The sequence below is a fragment of the Pseudopipra pipra genome, chromosome 14 (assembly GCF_036250125.1).
Source record: "Pseudopipra pipra isolate bDixPip1 chromosome 14, bDixPip1.hap1, whole genome shotgun sequence".
In the NCBI taxonomy this organism is placed as follows: Eukaryota; Metazoa; Chordata; class Aves; order Passeriformes; family Pipridae; genus Pseudopipra; species Pseudopipra pipra.
Genome location: NC_087562.1, coordinates 2,275,692 through 2,295,357, shown reverse-complemented (window position 1 = coordinate 2,295,357; position 19,666 = coordinate 2,275,692). Strand labels below are relative to the sequence as shown.

Here is a 19,666-nt window from a genome sequence, read left to right as displayed (position 1 = left end):
CAAAAAGAAAGAACATTATTTTTTCTTCAGTATTATTTCATTTCATAGACCTACAAACTGTTCACTGCTTCTGGAACCAGTTGTGGTGTCTCTGCTGATGTGCAGTTCCTGATTAAGCAGCTGTCAGTACAGTCACTTTGGTGTTCCTATCTGTGTAGGCTTTTGCAGGTATTGCCAGAAATGAAGTTGCTCCAGGCCTTTAGTTCTGAGCACGGGGCCAGTGCAGGTGTTGTTTCAACTCTGTAGAGTTTTCTCTGTGATAATAGACATCGTAACTGTGCAAAGTCTAAGTAAATAAATTAAAGGAACAAAGCAGGAAGGGTAAATTTATTCCTTTAAGGAGGTGGTGGCTTCCTCAGTGGCTTGGCTGTCTGCTCAGTGCTGTGAGGGTGTCCTTTCTAGAATTAGTCTGTGGAAGTATTTCATGCTGAATTTGTCACTAGTATCACTAGAATTGAAAGATTTGCCTTAGGCCCATACATTGATACGGAGGGGGGTTTGTTGATTACTCTGCAAAATCTATTGGTTTAATAATGTCTTAATATCCAAATGCACACTGGAACTGTGGTACTGGGAGCACATCTTCATACAGGGGCAGAGAAATAGATGCTTGATGCTTGGGTGAGTGAGGTGGGTTGAATTGCTCCCCACTAATGTGGGAATGTGTGTTCCCTTTCCATGGAAGTGACTAAGTCTACCAAAAAGCTGTTTGAGGCCAGCTCTGGAACTAGTAAAATAATCTGGTTTACCCCCTTCCCCCCCCCTTTTCTGCCCTTATAGCTGCAGCAATCATTCAGGTTGAAGACCAGCACACTGGTGAAATTGAAAATATTATAGTTGAAGTGAAGAAAGAACCTGATGCAGAAACAGCAGAGGAAGAGGAGGAAGCTCAGCCTCCTGTAGTGGAAGCTCCCAATGGAGACCTCACCCCTGAGATGATTCTCAGCATGATGGACCGGTGATGGAGGAAGACCACGCTGGCTGACTGAACTGGCCTGGGCTGTGTTTAAGCGGCTCAAATCTATTTTTCCTTTTATCTTTTTTCTTGGCTTTGGGAAATGCATCATTTTAGACCATTTTACCAAACATACTGGGAAAAAAAAAAAAACGATGTTAGAATGTGATTTAACTAGAACTTGCTGTTTTATGTTAGCATTACAGGATCATGGAACATTAGGAAATATTTTGGAGTCCTTGAGGGTTTCCTGTGAGATGCTTGATTTTAGTTTTGCTCTGAACTTGCATTGTAAAGCTGGTCCAAGGGCCGTGTTTACATGCACCAAGTTTTAATATACAAAAGCGGAAGCCTTGACTAGAGTATGTGGAAAACCACTCCGGACTTGCCCTTCCAGTTCCCAGAGTCCTTGAGCCTCTTCTCTCAGTAGTGTTTTTAACTGTAAATGCAGACTTGGGAGGGTTCTAGACTTTTGAAATGTTTTTTGGGTTATTTTTTTTTGGTTTTTTTTTGTTTTTTGCTTTTTCCCACTGACTAGCTCTGGTTCTCCAAGTCAGCTGCACACGGTAGTTTTGGCATGCTCCAACTGGTTTCTGTCCTTAATATGCTTTGCTTTCTGCAAAGCATTTCTGTAATGGTCAAGCTTGTAAATAACTTTTTTTTTTTTTTTTTACATTTTAATCTTTTTCCATTAATTAAGAGGTATGCAAAAATGCAGTTTAAAGAGACCCCAGTATTTTAATTCCTTTCAAACTAAGCAAGAAGAGAATTGATAGAGTGTAAATGTTGGAAAAACTGTTGATAACGTAGAGAAGAGATGTATCCAGATTATTGCTTGCAGAACAAGAGAGACCCACACATGAAATCTGGTTTTGAAGCACAAAAACTTGGTATTTCCTAGAATCATAGACTGGCTTGGGTTGGAAGGGATGTTAAAGTCCATCTAGTTCTACCCCCCATGCCCTGGGCAGGGACACCTTCCACTATCCCCAGTTCCTCCAAGCCCTGTCCAACCTGGCTTTGAATGCTTCCAGGGATGGGGCAGCCACAGCTTCTTTGGGCAGCCTGTGGCAGTGCCTCACCACCTCACAGGGAGGAATTCTTTCCTAATATCAAGTCTAATCCTTCCCTCTGGCAGTTTGAAGCCATTGCCCCTTGTCCTGTCACCCATGCTCTCCAGCTCTCTTGTGGGCTCCCTGCAGGTACTGGAAGACCACAAATTAGGTCAGCCCAGAGCCTTCCCTTCTCCAGGCTGAACAACCCCAACTCTCTCAGCCTTCCCTCATAGGAAAGGTGCTCCAGCCCTCTAATCATGTTTGTGGCCTCCCCTGGACTCGCTCCAACAGGTCCATGTCCCTCCTGTGCTGGGGTCCCAGAGCTGCACACAGCGCTGCAGATGGGGTCTCAGAGCAGAGGGGCAGAATCCTCTCCCTTTCCCTGCTGCCCACGCTGCCTTTGGTCCAGCCCAGGACATGGTTGGCTTTTTGGGCTGTGAGTGCACGTGGCTGGGCTGTGTCCAGCCTCTCACCCAGCAGCACCCCCAGGTCCTTCCCAGCAGGGCTGCTCTTGATCTGTCACCCCCAGCCTGCATTGATATGGGGGGTTGACCTGACCCAGATGCAGCACCTGGCACTTGGTCTTGTTAAGCCTCATGAGATTCCCGTGTGCCCACTTCTCAGGCTTGTCCAGGTCCCTCTGGATGGCATCCCATCCTTCAGGAGTGTCAACAGCACCACTCAGCTTGGTGTCACCTGCAGACTTGCTGAGGGTGCACTCGATCCCTTCATCTATGTAATTAATGGAGATACTAAATAACACTGGTCCCAGTATGGACCCCTGAGGGGACACCACTTGTCACTGATGTCCATCAGGACTCTGAGCCGTTGACCACTGCCCTCTGGATGTGACCATCCAACCAATTTGAAACATTTATAATTAACCTTCTTTTTGAGTTATAATTTCACGACTACATTTTCTTTGCTCTATCTTGTAGTTGTATTTTGTGTTTATGAATCCTATGTTAAGACAGAAGTGGTGATTTATAAGTGGGTCACTGCAGCCCTCAAAACCTGGGCCAGGAAATTTTATTAATAGGTCAGTAATTCTACAATTTTTGAATCTCTGATAAAGACAAAAAAAGGAATAATGTGAAATACAAATGATGCCTGTATATGAAAATGTCACATGTTAAAATATGTAAGCTTTTTATAGAGCCTCAGTCTTGCTGATTTCAAACAAATTTTTCTTCTATGTATCGCTTTTAAGAGAGCTATCAGTTTAGCTATCAGACTCTAGGTTGATGCATTTTTGTACTTAGCTGTACTGTGTGATATTTTTCATTATTTTAGGAAGCCAACATGGGGAAAAAAAAATACTGTTATAAAATATGTAATGGGGTTTGAAAGCTGGGAAGGAGAATATACTGCTGTACAGCTAATAAATAATAATGGATTAACACGTGTGCTCCCTGGCTGCTTTCTTTGTGTGCATCAACGGTGTGACCTGGCAGCCAGCTCCAGATGGAAAAGCCGCTCTTCCCAGAAGGATGCTGCAGGGACTGGCTCCTCTCTGGCTGCAGGTGTTCCCTCTGCTCCGTGCTGAACACAAGGTACCTGTCCATGCCCTTGAATTGGGGGGGTGATTCCCTGTGTGTAGTGGAGGGAGGATGTGAAGTGTGAACATCAGTGTTTACAACTGAGCTCGGAGTAACTCGGGAGTAGATGTTGCTTCTGTTTGTTTTGACTGTGAGTTTAAATGCTGATGGTTTAGTTGAGAGGAATGTCATTTCCATTGCATTCTGGAAAACTGGACTGGCACTTGGGTGGAGTGTCTGTGGTGTATTTTTTTTAGTTGTCTGTGACAGCAGCTTAGGGAGCCAGCTGTAGGCAGTCAGGAAGCTGCACGCTGCAGGTTTAGGATAATACCTGGTACTGTTGGTACAGGAGTCGCTGCAAATGACATTACTTAGAAAATTGTAACCAGCACGAGAGCTGCTAGATTAGTTTTCACGAGGTGCTCGGTGACCAGTTATCTCTGGTCCTGAAAGGTAGTCCTTTAGTTTGCTGGGAAAAGCTGCTTGGAGGTGGAACTCTGGAGTTCTGGGCAGGTTGGAGGCTTCTTGTGCTCTAGCAGAGACCTCCCTTGGTCTGTGTGAGTGCTCCATGTGCAGCAGGTCGTGCTGTCGTACCCAGGTCTGGGTGACCCCAAGGCAGGGGGGCTGCAGCTCTCCTGGAGTTGAGAGGAGATGGCTGTGTGTGAACAGCGTGATGGTGGGCTGAGAGGAAGAGAGCCAAGAGGTGTATTTGTCCAGAGACTACAGGTGGTTGGTCCCAAGTAGTCTTTGATCTGCTGGTGGTGTGTTGAATTCCCTGGCACAGCCCATGGCTGCAGCAGGCCTGGGGAGGTGAGACCAGCGGCTTCTCCTGTGCTTATCTGAGGAAATAACATCTGAGGAATGATCCCTAAGTAACTTTTTGATTGTGGACTGCTTTTTGAACTTTCCTCAGAGACCTCAGCAAGGGTTTATTGAGGATGGGAGCTGTCACCCTGTGGTCATTCTCCTTTCTTCCCCAGCCTGGCATGTTACCTTGTGATCTGCTCAGTTGACCTGGTTTCTCTGTGCTTGCTCAGTCAATAGCCCTGTTACACAGACTGGGTTTTATTTGATTTGAGCTGTGGCTCCTGCCTTGGGCAGGGATCTCTGCTTGTGTGCCTCTTGCAAGGCTTCTGGAGCTGTTCTGGAGAGATGTAGAGCAACATCCCAGCCTGCTCCTGAGGAAACATCCAGGGCAGCACCCAAAGCCCAAATGTGGACAGAACACTTCTGGCTCAACCCCAGAGCTCTTATCAGTGCTGGAAAAGCTGTGTCCTGGGCTGTGAGTGAAAAGCCAGAACTGGTATGGAGCCAAGGAACATCACTGCCTCTGCCAGTTGCTTGGCCTGGCTGCCATCCCTGGCGCCTGGGCTGCTGTCCTGGGAGCACGCTGGAGAACAGCGTCAGGATGGAGAGGGCTGAGACCAGCTCTGTGACTGCTGCAGCCTGCCAAAGGCTTGGTTGGCTTCCAGAGGTTGAGAGCTCTGCCAGGTTAGAGGGACTAAATCCTCTTACGTTACAAAGCAGAGTCCACAGCCGGACACAGGGGATGGGTTTCTCTGTGGGTTGCTCTGGACATCCTGATGTGCCTGGGCTTTCACAGAGGCAGGGAACACTTGTGCACATGGATGTCTTCCTCTGCCCCACTCCTGAGGTAGATATTCTGATGCTCAGAATGTCCCAGCTTGTGGGATCCAGTATTTTGGGGAATTAGCTTGGAATGCAGCTTGCCAGGAGCTCCTTTGTGCTTCTAAGCTTTGATAGGGGCCATTCTGGTGGGTGCAATGGGACAGCTCTCTCTGTGTCCTTAATATCCTGGCACGGCAAAACTGGGATGTGGTGCCCTTTCTGAGAAGTTCAGATACCAGTAGCTTGGCCTCTTCCCATCCTGGAAAAAACATGGAACCAGACAGGACTGTTCCTGGTGGCTGCTGTCTCCACTGGGTGGTGAACACCATTTGCCCTTCCTGATGTTCATCCATCTGCTGACATAGCTCGGGAGGCTTGAGGAGGTGCCCCAGCTGGCAGAGGTTGGTCCTTGCCCTGAGCCACGTTCTCCCCAGCCACGTCCTTGAGAAGAGCTGCCTTGTGTTGTGGTTGGGCTCTGTGAAGACGCCATCCCTGCAGGGAGATGACTTCCTGCCTTCTCACAGAAGGTGGTTTCAGAAGTGCTGTGGCCCCAGGTGCACGTGGCAGGAGGGCAACGTCACCCAGCCCTTCCAGGGACCACCTTCTCCTGAGTTATTCCACCCCTGGGAAAACTCAGTGAGTCCCTGGTTGGCAGATTGCAGCCTGGAGCTTGGACATTTGTCAAAAGGGGCAATTTAGGGGGAGAAGGCAGCTGGCACCCTCCATCCCTGTGGATGCTGGTCACAGGGCTGCCGGCTGAGAGCAGCTCAGCCTGCTCCCTCAGAACCTTGTCCTGAGTCTCTGGTGGGGCCAAGCTGCACCAACAGCAGGAAATACTGAGTCTGGAGAAGTCCTGCAGCACAGCACGGGACAGCTTTCTGCTCTGTCCTGGAGTGCTTTTGGCTTTTTGCTGGTCCAGAGCCTTCCTGGGAGAGTGGAGTGGTTGATGCACTGAGTCCTGTTGCTCCAAGGCAGTCACCTGGCTTCTGCTTCTTGTCCTTGCTCTGGGACAGCAATTTAGTCACTTTGGCAGGGTGCCTGGGGTGTTTCTGCTCTGGAAAAGCCCTGCCTTCAGCCATGGGCACTGACACCCATCTCTATTAACTCCCCTTGCAGATTCCCAATGCAAGGTGATGGGGCTGGGCTGACCACCCAGTGCTGTGAAGGGTAGAGCTGCCCTCTCCCCACTCACCAGCGATCTTCAGGCAGAAATATATCCCCATGAAGCACCTCAGGGGGCTGCGGGATTGGGACAGGCCGTGGATCCTCAACCCTGGAAGGCTGGAACTATGGGAGGAGATGCTACTGCTTCAGGCTGGGAGGCTCTGGCCGGGTGTCCTGCTCAGCCAGGGGATGCCATGCAGGGGGAGAAGGGCGCTGGGTAGTGACGCCCCCTCCTCCCGGCGGGGCCGGTGGGCCGTGGGCACCGTCGCTTTCATTTCGCTTCTCTTGCTCAGGCGGTAAATCTCGCCTGACGGGGCAGGAAGAGGCACCGGGAGGGGGAGGAGGCACCGAGGCTGCGGCGCTGCCGGTTGGTAACCTCAGCGCTTCCTCCCAGCGGGGCGCCTTTCCCGCGGCGCCCAAGGATGCTGCCCTGACACCGGCATCCCCCGGCAGGTGACCCCGCGGTCCCGACCATGGCTGCGTCCCCCGGAGGGATCCCTGCCGAGCTGCAAGGTAAGCATCGCCCGCCGCCGCGCTGCCGGGGCATCGCTGCCACATGGAAGGCGCCCGTACGGGGCCTGCTCAGCCCCAGTTTGCCGTGCTGGGGTTGGCAGAGCCACTTTCAGGTTCCTCAGCAGCAGCAGCTGAGATTCAGGGGGGTCCAAGAGGTGTCTGGGGGCTGCTCTTGTCCCCAAAACTCATATGCCTGAGGATTCAGTTTGGACCAAAAGCATCCCCAGATAACCCGTCTCCTCAAGGATGGGGTTCTGCATGGCTCAGGCTGCCTAGTTTGTGGGTACAGCTTGGTGCTCCTCACTCCCATGGGCTTGGATTCTCCCAGCCAGTTGGGGGTCCCTGGCAGCTCCCCAGGGAGGCACAGCCTGCAGCCCACCACAGGGGGTGTGTGAAGTGCCACTGCTCCCACACTTCTCTCATCTGATTGAAAAGCAAAAGACAACAGAGATCTTGGGGTCCTTCAGCCTCATCAGCCCCACTGAGGCTTGAAGTGGGGTGGGAAGGAGCTGGGTCACAGCGTCCCTGCAGCCTCAGGTCCCGGCTCTACCAGGGTGGGGCTGTGGGGGCTCAAGCCACTGCACCACAGGGCTTGGTGGTGTTGTGGAAGCTTGGTTTGCTTCACATGGCAATGGGCAACTGTGGTTCTGGTCCTGTTTCTCCCCATGGGAGGCAGGAATCAGGACAGGTGGGGAGGTGACACTCAAGGCAGGAGCAACGCCCACACTGGTCCAGTGACCGTGGGAGAGACTGATCTGTGGACATGGGGAGGTTGGTACATGTGACCACCCTGCCTGCTCCATGGGGAGGAAGGAATTGGGTGCCCATTTGCTCCCCAGTGGTAAATCTGGGAAGGAAATGAGAGAAATCAGGGCCCTCTTGTCACTCAGTGCCAGCTCCCAGTGAGCGAGGCAGCACGGGCAGGGTGAACCAACAACCCCAAAGCCTCATGCTCAGCCAAGGCTGTGGCAGGTGATGGGGAAGTGGGTGCATCATTCGAGTAGCAAATGAGACCCACAGCTGGTGAAGTGTGTGGTTTAGATGAGAGCAACCAGTGTGACTTTCTGGCGTGGATGGAGAGGAGTATATTCGGGTGGGTATGCAGGGACAGTGTCCCCAGGGGCAGCAGGGCGTGTAGAAGAGAACCAAGGTGACTTCAGCCACCTCATTTCACGTGGATGTTGGTCTTTTCAGAGGGCATCACCACCTTCCTGGGGACAAAGAAGGTGCTCCTGGTGCTGAGTGTCCAGCTGCAGGTGAAGTCCAAGTATGACGACTTCATCTTGGTATGTGCGGAGTCTGGACTGGTTCCTACTTTCCTGGTTTCATGGCTGCAGTGAGGGACAGGGGTGGCTCCCGGGTCACCACTGTCCCTTGTCACACCAGTGTCCCCCTGCCTAGGTGCTGACGCCCTGGCGAGCGTATGTGCTGCCGGTGATGCTGCCGGTGAGGGTGAGTGTGGGGACCCTGTGCCTGGTACAGCCCTGAGGTGCCTGGGGGGGCTTGGGGCACTGGGGTGGGTCACCTCTGGGTCACCTAGGCTGCTGGGCCTGGGAAACCCTCAGGAGCAGGATGAGGAGAGGGTGAAGGGGAGGGGTCTGGTTCAGGGACTGGGGACATGGCCAGGCACTATTTGAGGCGTGGGGAAGGGTGGGAGCTGGGGGGCACCCTTGGGTCCCCCTTCTCCATCAGCGCTGGGGCTGATCCTGCTCTTCTCACCCACAGGTTCACAGCAGCTTCAGCTTCCTGGAGGTGAGGGAGATGACAGTCCAAGAGCCCAGTGTGGTGAGTGGCCCCAACACCCAGGGCAAAACCAGCCCAGGCACTCCCCCAAGCTTGTGCCCTCCTTCCCCCATGGGAAACTCTGATCTCAAGCCCACCACAGGGTCTGGGGGCCTTCTGGTTCCTTGTTGTGTGTTGAGGGTAACCAGTGATGATCCCTGAGAGCTCCACAGGTTATTTATCTCTTTTCCACCTGAAAATAAATCCTCTTATGGCCTCACCGGGGGACTCGCCCTTGGGGTTGGAGGTGCAGGGAGGCACCCAGGGGTACTGGGTAGGTGCCTGCACCTCTTCTCCTCCAGCAGCTGCAGACAGCACCTGGCCATGCTCAGCAGGGACAAGGTGACAAATGGCTGCTGGCTTACCAAGGTGAAGACAAATTTAGCAGGACGGTGTTTTAAACCCAGTTAATCCTCTTAGAGAGAGGCAGGCACAGAGGGCAGATGCGGCAGTGGGAACCATGGAAGAGAGGAATGGGATGCCTTGGCTTGGATGTTTTGGCTGAGACAGGGCTGTGGTCCTTGTTAACCTCCTGTCTGGTCCTTGTTAACCTCCTGCCTGGCTTCTGCTTGTTAAAGCATCACCAGTGACAGTGGGCTCAGCCTCTAAACAGGGTTTCTGCAGCTCGGGAGGCTGTGAGGCTGAGCCCCAGGAGAGAACTAAAGGACCTGGGCAGAGACTGAGGGGTGCTGGGGGTTGAAACCTCAGGGTGGAGGGGGGTGAGACATCTGACTGTGTTATGGAGAGCCCAGAGGTTGTTAATGTGCAGGCAGACCCACGCTCTCCTGCCTCCACAGCCCCGGGCACCGGCGGAAGCGCCGTCCTCGCCCGATGCCGGTGGATAATTGTCATCTCGCTCCCACGCCTCAATCAGCGTGTAATTAAATCAGGGAGAGTGTTGCCATGGGATTTTTTCTTTTTCCTGGTAGGAACCAAAAGCTAAAAAAGCCTCAAAACCCGATTAGATAAATTCAGGGAGGAAACCTCCATCCTTCAGCTGCGGCTGCTGCAGGCAGAGGCAAGGCTGTTCTCACCCCACTGCCTTGGGCTGCCTCTGCATCAGCTTAGCGTGAATTCTGGCGAGGTTTATGCCTTATTCTTGCACGTTACAGTCTGTTGAATGTATTTTATCCTGAATTCCTGGTGCTCGCAGCCTTCCCTGTGCTCATGGTGCTCTGGCTGGGTTGGCACCGAGGAGCTGATGGCTGTCACCGTGGTGTCTGGGGGCTTGGGGACGCTCTGTGCTGCCAGCTTGCTCAGGCATCTCTCATCCTTTGGACCCCGCAGGTTGTCATAGAAACAGATGCAGCATCTTACGCCTTCCGGTTCATGTCCTTGGATGATTTGGAGCAAGTTGTTATCCATGTCACCATGTCACTTAAGAAGGTCTTTCCAGACTCATCCCTTGGGTAAGGGTCTTCTGCTCCTCAGGGGTGGCTCAGAAAAGTCCCAGATCATAGAATTCTGGTATGGTCGGGGTTGGAAGATCATCTCGTTCCAACCCTGCTGCCATGGGCAGGGACACCTTCAACTAGAAGGTCCCAAACGTAGGATGGGTGCACAATAGTGTGTTTTAGCAGGAGCAACATGGAAAAAGGCCAGACCCTGCTTCCTGGCTGAATATTTCTGGCTACCCTATGCACAAGGTTACAGCTAAGCATAAAGTGGTGGAGACCCTCTTCTCCTGGCCCACCACCACACATCCCTCTGATCCTTCCCCAGGACACTGCTCAAGAATTCCCCCCCCAGCCTGTATGAGAGGATCCAGCAGATCCTGGACTCTCTGGAGGAAATGCTGCAGAGCAGCCCTGGGCCCTGTGGTAAGTCCTGCTGTAACCTCCTCCAGGCAGGACCAGGAGGGTTGGAGCAGCCTGGGGACCATTCCAGCCCTGCATCCATCAACAGCAGCTCTGCTGACAGCCCCCACCTCTGCTGGCAGGGCACCATGGTGCCTTCAGACAGATGGAGCCCTGCTAGTGGGGTCTGCTCTCCACCAGCCCACCCCATCCCCTGGGGCAGGAGCAGGTTTGACAGGATGTAGTTCCCCCAGAAGCAGCAGGACAGCTGTGAGGAAAGGATGTTCAGTATCCACCTGTGAGGACCTGCAGCTGTGGATGCTTCCTCTCACTTTACACAGCATCACTGCAGAGTTTTTCCTGTAGCCTGGTTTGGAGCAGGATACCTCTGTTATCACCATAGCAATGTGCCTTGCCTGGTATCCTCATGGATCAAGCAAAGCAAGCCACAGCCCCCCGAGCTGGGCGATCGCTTTTGGGCTGACAGGAGATCTCTGGCCCCTTTGAGGAGGGAGGGGGGAGCCCTCACCATCCTTCTGAGTCCCTGCCATCCCTCTCTTGTTTCCTGCCCTCCCCAAAGGTCTCCTCCGTGTTCCCATGGGAAGGCCTGCCCCCAAGACTGCCTTCTCTTTGCAGGGGGGTTTTCGGAGACCTACGCTGCTCTGTGTGACTACAACGGCTTTGCCTTCCGTGAGGAGATCCAGTGGGTGAGCTGGTCCATCCCGGGGCTGGAGGCAGTGGCAGTGTCACCTGGTGGGCAGGGAAGCAGGATGTTTGTGGGTGCCTCCACTCCAGACAGCGGCCTCGTGGGGCTGCTGGGGCTGGGACGTGCCGGAGCTGGGAACCACAGCTTTGCCTGGCTTGGATGTGGGGCTGGGACATCCCAGGGACCAGAGACATCCCAGGGGTATCCGAGATGGGAACTGCAGCTTTGCCTGGCTTGAGTGCCCCCTGCTCCTTGGTGGGCTGGAATCAAAGTGCAGGTGGGGGTCAGATGCCTTGGACCAGGTTGTTTCCCAGACTAAAGAGATCTAAAGAGAATCCCCGAAAATCTGGGACCTTGCTGAATGTCTGTAGTAGAGGAGCTCCCTGCTGGGAGCCAGCTATAACAGGACCCCTCTCTCTCTGGAACACTGATCCCCTCCCACCTCTTCCCACACCCTCACTCCCACCAGCCCAGGGTGCATTCCTTCTTCTGGACAATCCCTGCAAAATTGCTCCAGGGCCCACCAATCTGTCCCACCAAGGTGGGACATGTTCCCTGCCACCCAGAGCACCAGGAGAGGTTCTGGGCTTGGAGTTTAGGCAAGGGGCTCCCCAGAAGAGGGTTCCCAAGGGCTCAGCTCCCTCCAGCAGCGCTGGGCACCTGAGCCATCCCCAGGATCAGGTGCTGAGCCTCATCCATGTGTCCGTCTTTCTGGGAAGGACGTGGACAACATTTACCACAGCCAGGACTGCCGGGAGTTCAACCTGCTGGACTTCAGCCACCTGGAGAGCCGGTGAGTCCCCCAGCCGTGCTGCCTGTGGTGCCCTGTGCCACACCAGCCCTCATCCTCATCCTCCCTGTCACTGTCAGGGGTGCCCCAACATGCTCCTCTGCCCGTGTTAGATGCATTTGTCGCTTTACACCCTCCAGGGACGCCACATCTGCAGCCTGATGCGCCCCCACACCAAACACCACGAGCTCTGTCCCACAGGGCAACAACCCAGAGCCCAGGCAGCCTCTCTGTTCATTTTTAACTCTTAAATCAGCCTGTGTGAGCTGCTTACAGGGGTGGAAACCCAACGTCACAGTGGCTTCTGGCAGCTCGTGGCTGTCAGGTGTTTCCCTATGCAAAGCAGCTGGTGCCACTTGCCTCCCCGAAACTTGGCACTGCTCCCTACCAGCCACCCCAAACTTCTGTTATAACCTTATTGTCACCTTATTGTCACCTTATAATAACCTGATATGGGCCATGAGCTCAGGCTGTGCCTGGAGTTGTTCCTGTAGGGCTCAGCCCTGTCTCCATCCCAAGAAAGATGGAACAAGGGCTCTGCTCTGGGGTGAGGCTGCAGCAAATCAGAGTTCTGGGCTGAGTGTTTTGGGGAACAGAGGATCTGTGTTCAGCTGGCCAAAAAGGAGACATTTTTAGAGATTTCTCTGGATGGGGAAGTAAAAAAGAAACTTGTTTCCACTTGAGCAAAACCTGTGGTGTCTTCACATGAGAGCCCAGAACTAAAAAGAATTTGAAACCCAGGGGTTTAGATAGAAGCATGCAAATAGTTTGAGTAATTTTATTTTGCCCAGGGGAATAATCTGGGAAAGATAAACTGTGTTTGTGGGTTGCTTTAAACTCATGGACCAATCCTGCTCTGTTGAACGCTGTGTTGGGGCACCTTGAGTTTGGGTGTCTTGGGGCATCCCAGGGTTGGGTGTCCTGGGGAACCTCATGGTTGGGTGCTTTGGGGCACCCATTTGGGACCACCCTTGTCTCATCCCGGCCCTGACTCCCTCATCCCTGTCACCCTGCAGAGATGTGGCGCTGAGCGTCGCTGCCTTGTCCTTCAACCTGTGGTTCACCAAGCTCTCCTGCAAGGACTTCAAGCTGGTGAGTGCTGGTGCTGCAGTGCTGGGAGCAGCAGAGGTGGCCAGGTTTCCAGAGAGGCTTTCTTCTCCCCTGCCAGAATCAGGAGATTTCAGAGCAGCTGCTCTACATGCTCAGCAAATCGGTGACGCTGGAGGAGCTGGTGCTGGAGAACAGCGGGTTGAAAGCGTAAGTGAAGGGGTTGCAAGGCAGTGATGAGCAGGGTCTTGGCAGCCTGGTGGTGCTTCCCTCAGGGCATGGAGCAGGGGGGTCTGTGGGGCCATGTGCCAGGGGGGTGTTGGTGGCTCCCTGCCCTCCACAGTGTGAAGCACACTGGGAGCAGAGGCCCCCACAGCCTGGAAGGCCAGTGAACTCCACCCGCCCTCGGAGATGTTCTTGGCTTCTCAGATGGAGCCAGCCCTGCCACACAGGCAGGACCTGGTGGCTTGTCCCCATAAGGCTATGGGGTTGGTGGCTGTGTCTCCTGAAGTGTCCAAACCTTGCTCAGATGGGTGACCCTTCTCCCCACAGTGACTTTGTGCAGAGGATGGCCCAGGCACTCAGCAGCCATCCTGACTCTGTCCTGCACACCATCAACCTCTCTGGCAACCAGCTGGAAGACAGAGGTACCCAAATTCTGGGCTGGGATGAGTTTTCACCCATGAAAACTGATGTTCAGCTCCAGATCCCACCAGCAGCTGCCCCTTGTCCTGGGGACTGTGGCTCAGGGTGAGATGGACACCCTTCTGTGCTGGCACAGCGATTCAGGGCTCTCTGCTCTTTCATCAGGAATTGCTGCCTTCAGCCGGCACCTGGAGAAGAGTTCCAAGGGTCTGCAGAGTCTCAGCTTGGCCAGGACAATGCTCACAGCCAAAGGTACAGCCCAGGTGCCCTTGGGAGGCTGAGCACGGCAGCTCTCAGGCCAACCCAGCAAAAAAGGGGTGGCTGGAGGGGCCACATGGACACCCTGGAAAGGGCATCTTCATGGATGTGATGTCCTGCTGCCCCAGCTGGAGGGTAATGCCCCTTCCTCTGCTCCACGGCTCTCCCCAGTGCAGGGAACCTGTGGCCATCCATCTCTCCCCCTCTATTCGAGCAGGGATGAGCACACTGTGCAAGGCCCTTGCAGATAACAAAGCCATTGGATTCTCCCTCCGGCACCTGGACCTTTCTGGAAACCCCAGCACCCTGGCTGGGGATGACATCAGTGTGAGTACCCACTATGTGATGGGGTGACACTGCCTGGGATCCGTCCTCAGCATGGTTTGGATGGCTTTGGTATCCTGGGGTCTGTGCCCAGCCTTCCAGCACCCCAGAGATGGGAATGTCATGGCTGAGACAGCCCCCTGACTGCCCAGGAGCAGCTGGGGAAGCCCTGGGGACATCCCTCTGCATCTCCCTGTGGGAAGGTGGGAGATGCCACCTGGAGCAAGGATGTATCCCATGAGCGAGTGGGTCCCTCTGTGCAGGACTCACCCTTGGGCTCAGCAGGAGGGAGGAGACAGGCTGGAGCTGGGATTTCAGGGCTGCTGAGTGGGGGGGTTCAGGGTCCTGGGCAGAGCTGCTGAGCCCCCTCTTCCCACAGAACCTGCAGAGCCTCCTCCGCCAGTGCCACTCTCTGTCCCACCTCAGCCTGGCTGGCACGGACTGCCCTTTGGATGCTGTGAGTACCCACCGAGGGGTTCCTGGCAGTGAGACCCTACCCTCAGTCCCCCTCCATCCCTGGGCCGTGTGAGGGGCTGCAGCACCTCTGGGTCCTCCTCCACACAACCTGCCTCCCCACCCTGGCAGCTCTTTGGAGCCCTGGTCCACGGGTGCCACAACAGCCTCATCCACCTGGATCTCTCCAAAAACGTGTACTCCCACAGGTAAGGCCCCGGGATGGTGTGAGGGGAGAGTGGTGCCCGGGCAGGTGGCTGGTGCTGGGTGACAGATGATGCCCATGATACCCATCCTTTTCAGGAGGGTGAAAACCATCTCCCCTGACGTCAAGGAGTTTTTCAACCAGGCCTGTGCCCTCAGGCACGTCTCCCTGGCAGGTACCAAGCTGCCTGCAGATGTCGTGAGGTGAGGTTGGGCTGTGAATCCACCCAGGGATTTGGGATGAGCATAATCCAGGGGGGACCTCACTGAGGGCTGGTGGGGAGGATGGGTGGATGAGGCTGTGGGAGGCAGAGCTCTGGGAAGGATGTTTTCTCCAGCATCCCACTCCCACTGCCTGGACCCTTGGGGGTGCCCCACAGCATGTGCTGCTGCCCCCATTTCTTGCACCCATGGGGGCTTGGGTGACTTTTCCAGGGCGTTGCTGCAAGGGCTGGCAGACAACAGCCACATCAGTGATCTGCACCTGGATCTTAGCAGCTGTGAGGTGAGGGGCCAGCAGCCCAGCCAGAGGGTCCCATTGCAACAGTCAGGGGAGGTCTGTGCCCTGTCTGACCTTCCCCATGGGAGGATCCCATTTGGGGGGCTTAGTGCCTCCCCTTGTACTGATGTCTTGCTGTTTCTTCCAAGCTGAGATCAGCAGGGGCCCAGGTTATCCAGGATCTCATCCCTGATGCCAGCTCCATCAGCAGCCTGGACTTGTCTGACAATGGTAGGTTGCTTTTTCCCAGCCTGGGAGAAGATCTCCTCCATCTCCTGGATCTCACCAGATTTCCCTGGGGATGGTGCATCTATGAGGATGGGAGTGCAGGCAGCTGCCTGCAAGGTGTGAGAACTCCCACCATGCTGCCCAGGGTGGTGGGTGGGTGATGGAGGGCACATCTCTGGGCAATGGCAGAAAGTAAGTGCCACCTACAGCTCCATGAGTGCTCCCATGGCTTAGAACAGCGCTGGCACCCCAAATAGCAGGAGTGCCCAGAGAGGGTGCTCCTTCCCTGGGGATCCTCACTCCTCAGGGACTCTGGCTGTGCACAGGTCTTCAGTCTCCTTGAGGGAGCCAGGAAGGGAGAAAGGTGCTCAGGAGCTCCCTGAGCATCTCTCCACCATCCCATGGTGGAAGCCTGGTGGCTCAGCAGGTCTCCTGTGAGGGACCACCTTGATGGCACCTCTGTGGACTGCTTGGAGCATCCTGGTGGGCGTCTCCCATCTCTTGCAGGCTTTGACCCTGACATGGTGACACTGGTGCTCTCCATTGGCAGAAGCAAGTCCGTTAGGCACGTCTCTCTGGGGAAGAACTTCAACATCAAATCCAAGTAGGTGAAAAGCTGCAGCACTCAGGCTGGGAGCCATCCTGGCACCATGCACCCCCTCCAATCTGTCTCCCCATCGAAAGCCCAGGGGCTGGTAGGAATTGCCTGCCCATCCTGGCTGCTCCAGCCCAACATGGAGCCAGGGGCTGTGGGGGGACAATTGCCAGCAACTGGTGCAGTCCCAGGGATGGACTGTAGTGTCAGGCAAGAGTGGGAGGGAGGACGGAGCTCTGCCAGCTGCCTCTGTGGCCCTGGGGATGCACATGTAACCCCCCCTGCCTCTGCTACAGGGAAGGACTGTTGGATGTCCTGCACCGCATCGTCCAGCTCACCCAGGAGGAGGACTGTGTAAGTCCAGCTTGCCTTCAGCCACCCCAACCATCCCATCTGTGCTCCTGGTCACCCTCTGCCACCACTGTGCAGCCTCCATGCCAGGGTGCCATCCAGATCCCTCCTGGCACAGGCTGGGAGCAAACCTTCCTCCCTCCCACTGCCATTCAAACCTTTCTGCTTTTATTTTCCTCGGTCTGAAGCAGATGCTCAGACAGAGAAGTGGGAGCTGTTCCTGTTCATCTGGGAAAGCTGGAGCCTGAGTCTGGCTAAAGGCATGGAGGAGACACTTGGTGTAACCTGGATGCAGCCCAGCATTCCAAAAAAAATCCCTCTTTTCTCCCCACTGCCTGGCAGGCATCTGAGCTAAATCCAGACTGTTGCCTAAGCACCCATTGCCCTCCTGTTTCTTGGGGTGCAGCATCACTTGGTGTCTCCAAAACCAGCCCCAGCCCCGAGGCTTCTGGACAGGGATGGAGGCTGTGTCTGTGAGGGTGACGTGTGCCCTGACACGTGCCCTGGCCACCTCTCCCCTCCTTGTCCCCTTTCTAGCCTCTCCAGTCTCTGTCCGTGGCTGAATCGCGCCTCAAACTGGGAACCAACGTGCTGCTGAGCGCCCTGGGCAGCAACACCAGCCTCACCGCTCTGGACATCAGCGGCAACGCCATGGGGGACACGGGGGCCAAGATGCTCGCCAAGGCCCTGCAGATCAACACCAAGCTCAGGTAGCAGCAGGTCTATGTCACCCTGTGGCTGCCCTGTGCCAGGCAGTCCTGGGCAGGATGCTGGTGCCATCAGAGGAGGCTTGTTGTGGTTCCTGGTGACCATGGATGTGGTCCTGGACAATTCCTGGCGCACTGTCAGATGCTGTGGCCATATGTTTTGCTTGTGGCAGCCACTAGAACTGCTGGCAGGGAACATGTGAGGGCCAAGAGAGCAGCTCAGTCCCTGCCCCAGCGCTTGCCAGCTCTTTGCCAGGCTCCTGCACAGCCCAGTGTGCTGCAGACAGACCTTTGCAGTCACTGCCCTCCCACATACTCTGCTATTGGTTCCTAAAACGCCATTTTTTGACCACATTGTGCCCACAAAACCAAGGCAGGGGTGTCTGCAGGGGACAGGGAAGGGTGTCATGGCCAGAGCTGTTCCTCTGGGAGATATCTGCCCCTGCCAGCAGGATGGCACCTGACTGTGTCCTCCCAGCCTTTCACTCCCTCCTGCCTAATTTACAGCTCCTTGCAAGGTCCCACTTTGGATTTTGAAAGTTTAAGTTCAGATTTTTAACCCCGCTTTCAGGTTTTCTGAGCCTTGGGCTCACTGTTGCTGGCACCCACCTCAGGGCTGTGTGGGTACAGCAGGGCTCACCCATGTCCTTCTCTGTGCAGGACTGTGGTTTGGGACAGGAACAACACAACTGCCCATGGGCTCCTGGAGGTGGCTCAAGCTTTGGAGAGGTAAGGAAGGAGCTTCTTGGTCCTCCTGGCTTGCTACTGCCATGCAAAAGAGCCCCTGTCACCAGGATATCACTGTCCCCAGGGCCTCTTGTCCCCTTGGAGCTGTAATCACACAGTTGCATACATGTCCCAAGGGAGTTGGTCCACAGCTCTGGCCTTACAGCCAGCAAACCAACCTGCCACTGTTTCGTGATGGCACCTTCAACCTCAGGGTCTCCCTGAGCAACCAGCACAGCCTCGTGTCACCCACGGAGCCCCCAGCGAGGGCAGGGGGATCTGCTGGTGGTGCTGATGTGATGCCCCTCTCCTCCTGCTGAGGACACCTGCTGAGCACACCCACCTTCGGGTCTGGTGCTTGGCTGTGCAGGTTCCCTGGAGGTCTGAAGAAAGAGGGGTGCATGGAGAGCCTGGGCAGGCGGTCGCTGCCTCCCCGTCAGGGTTTGCTGACGGCCAGAGTTTGGCCATCCCTATCTCCAGGGCTGGACCTTGGGACAATGTCCAGGCTGCCATTGGGTGGGCTCTGGACCTGTGTCATGTCTGTGGGGACATGAAGGGTGGGGATGAGTGCTGGGTCCAGCAGCACCTGCTCTCTCCACGCTGCCTCACAGGAACTACACCCTCAAGTCGATGCCGCTGCCGATGAGCGACGTGGCTCAGGCGTATCGCAGCAACCCTGAGAGGACGGAGCAGGCCGTGCACAAGGTGAGGGGATGTGGGCTGAGGGGTGCAGGGCTGGGTGCCACCCACACTGCTCATGGCCCCTTGCCTCTGCAGCTCCAGTCCTGCCTGACCAGGAACCAGCTGCGGCAGACGCTGCCGGCCCAGACCTTCCGGCTGCAGCAGGGCATCCTCACCACCTCTTCTGAACAGGTTTGATGGCCCAGTTGCTGCATGGGGCTGCTCTCCCCTGCCCCAAATGGCCCTGGCTTGCTAGTGAGCTCTTGCAAGCAGCATGACCCCCTTTTCACCTTTCCTGAGTGGAGGGCAGAGCAGATTGGAGGGATGGAACAGGTTGCCCAGAGGGGTGGGAGATGCCCCATCCCTGGAAGTGTTTAAGGCCAGGCTGGATGGGGCTTGGAGCAACCTGGCCTAGTGGAAGGTGTCCCTGTCCACGGCAGGGGGGTTGGAACTAAATGGCCTTTAAGATCCCTTCCAACCCAAATCATTCCACAGTTCTATGATGGGAATGGGGCTGGGCAGAAAGCAGATCTCCAAGGAACCCTCCTGGTTGCATCCATGCATTTCATGCATATGCAATGCTGAGATAACTTGCTGCCACACTACCCCATACAGCGTGTTCCCAGCAATCTGTGCACTCTTGCAAGCAAGTCCCTGCCATGTGGCATCCCTGATTATTAGGCAGGGTTGCTCTGGGGGGCTGTAGCCTGCCTGTGCCCCCACTGAGCAGCCTTTTCTCCGGGAGCACCACGGCAGGGAAGGGAACTGGCAGTGCTGCTCTGGCGCCGGCACATGACGCAGCCTCTCTGTGTTCCAGATGGTGAATGAGATCTGCCTGAGTGTGCAGAAGCACGTCGACATCCTCAGCACCTGCCCGGGCAGGGAGGTGCAGGCGGACGTCCTCTGTGCGGAGGAGGCCATCAGGAATGCCAACCTCTCCGTCAGCGTGAGTGCCCCGCGCGGGAAACCCCCTCGGCTCCCCCGGCACCAGCTCGGGATCGAAGCGGGGCATTGATCAGT

At 55.3% G+C, this 19,666-nt stretch overlaps 2 protein-coding genes across 11 annotated transcripts in view; both read left to right on the top strand.

Moving 5' to 3' along the window:
• CTCF (CCCTC-binding factor) overlaps positions 1–3,412 on the top strand; it is a 31,872-nt gene extending 28,460 nt beyond the window's left edge. For all 8 annotated transcript variants that reach the window (XM_064670793.1, XM_064670796.1, XM_064670795.1 and 5 more), the window contains one exon: positions 781–3,412. In XM_064670793.1, the coding sequence (XP_064526863.1) occupies positions 781–962 (182 nt within the window). In that variant the 3' untranslated portion in view covers positions 963–3,412. The remainder of the gene's footprint in view (positions 1–780) is intronic.
• Positions 3,413–6,736: 3,324 nt separating this feature from the next.
• CARMIL2 (capping protein regulator and myosin 1 linker 2) overlaps positions 6,737–19,666 on the top strand; it is a 23,161-nt gene continuing 10,231 nt past the window's right edge. The window contains exons 1-25 of one of the 3 annotated variants that reach the window (XM_064670748.1): positions 6,738–6,854; positions 8,049–8,140; positions 8,256–8,306; positions 8,580–8,639; positions 9,924–10,045; positions 10,359–10,456; positions 11,069–11,139; positions 11,858–11,931; positions 12,945–13,020; positions 13,097–13,185; positions 13,528–13,622; positions 13,786–13,872; positions 14,096–14,205; positions 14,582–14,659; positions 14,788–14,864; positions 14,959–15,063; positions 15,295–15,364; positions 15,508–15,589; positions 16,094–16,190; positions 16,478–16,535; positions 17,070–17,242; positions 17,900–17,968; positions 18,577–18,670; positions 18,743–18,838; positions 19,464–19,592. In XM_064670748.1, coding sequence (XP_064526818.1) covers positions 6,815–6,854; positions 8,049–8,140; positions 8,256–8,306; positions 8,580–8,639; positions 9,924–10,045; positions 10,359–10,456; positions 11,069–11,139; positions 11,858–11,931; positions 12,945–13,020; positions 13,097–13,185; positions 13,528–13,622; positions 13,786–13,872; positions 14,096–14,205; positions 14,582–14,659; positions 14,788–14,864; positions 14,959–15,063; positions 15,295–15,364; positions 15,508–15,589; positions 16,094–16,190; positions 16,478–16,535; positions 17,070–17,242; positions 17,900–17,968; positions 18,577–18,670; positions 18,743–18,838; positions 19,464–19,592 — 2,193 coding nt within the window. In that variant the 5' untranslated portion in view covers positions 6,738–6,814. Of the gene's footprint in view, positions 6,855–8,048; positions 8,141–8,255; positions 8,307–8,579; positions 8,640–9,923; positions 10,046–10,358; positions 10,457–11,068; positions 11,140–11,857; positions 11,932–12,944; positions 13,021–13,096; positions 13,186–13,527; positions 13,623–13,785; positions 13,873–14,095; positions 14,206–14,581; positions 14,660–14,787; positions 14,865–14,958; positions 15,064–15,294; positions 15,365–15,507; positions 15,590–16,093; positions 16,191–16,477; positions 16,536–17,069; positions 17,243–17,899; positions 17,969–18,576; positions 18,839–19,463; positions 19,593–19,666 lie in introns of all 3 variants that reach the window. The other 2 variants (XM_064670749.1, XM_064670747.1) reach the window with 2 other exon arrangements.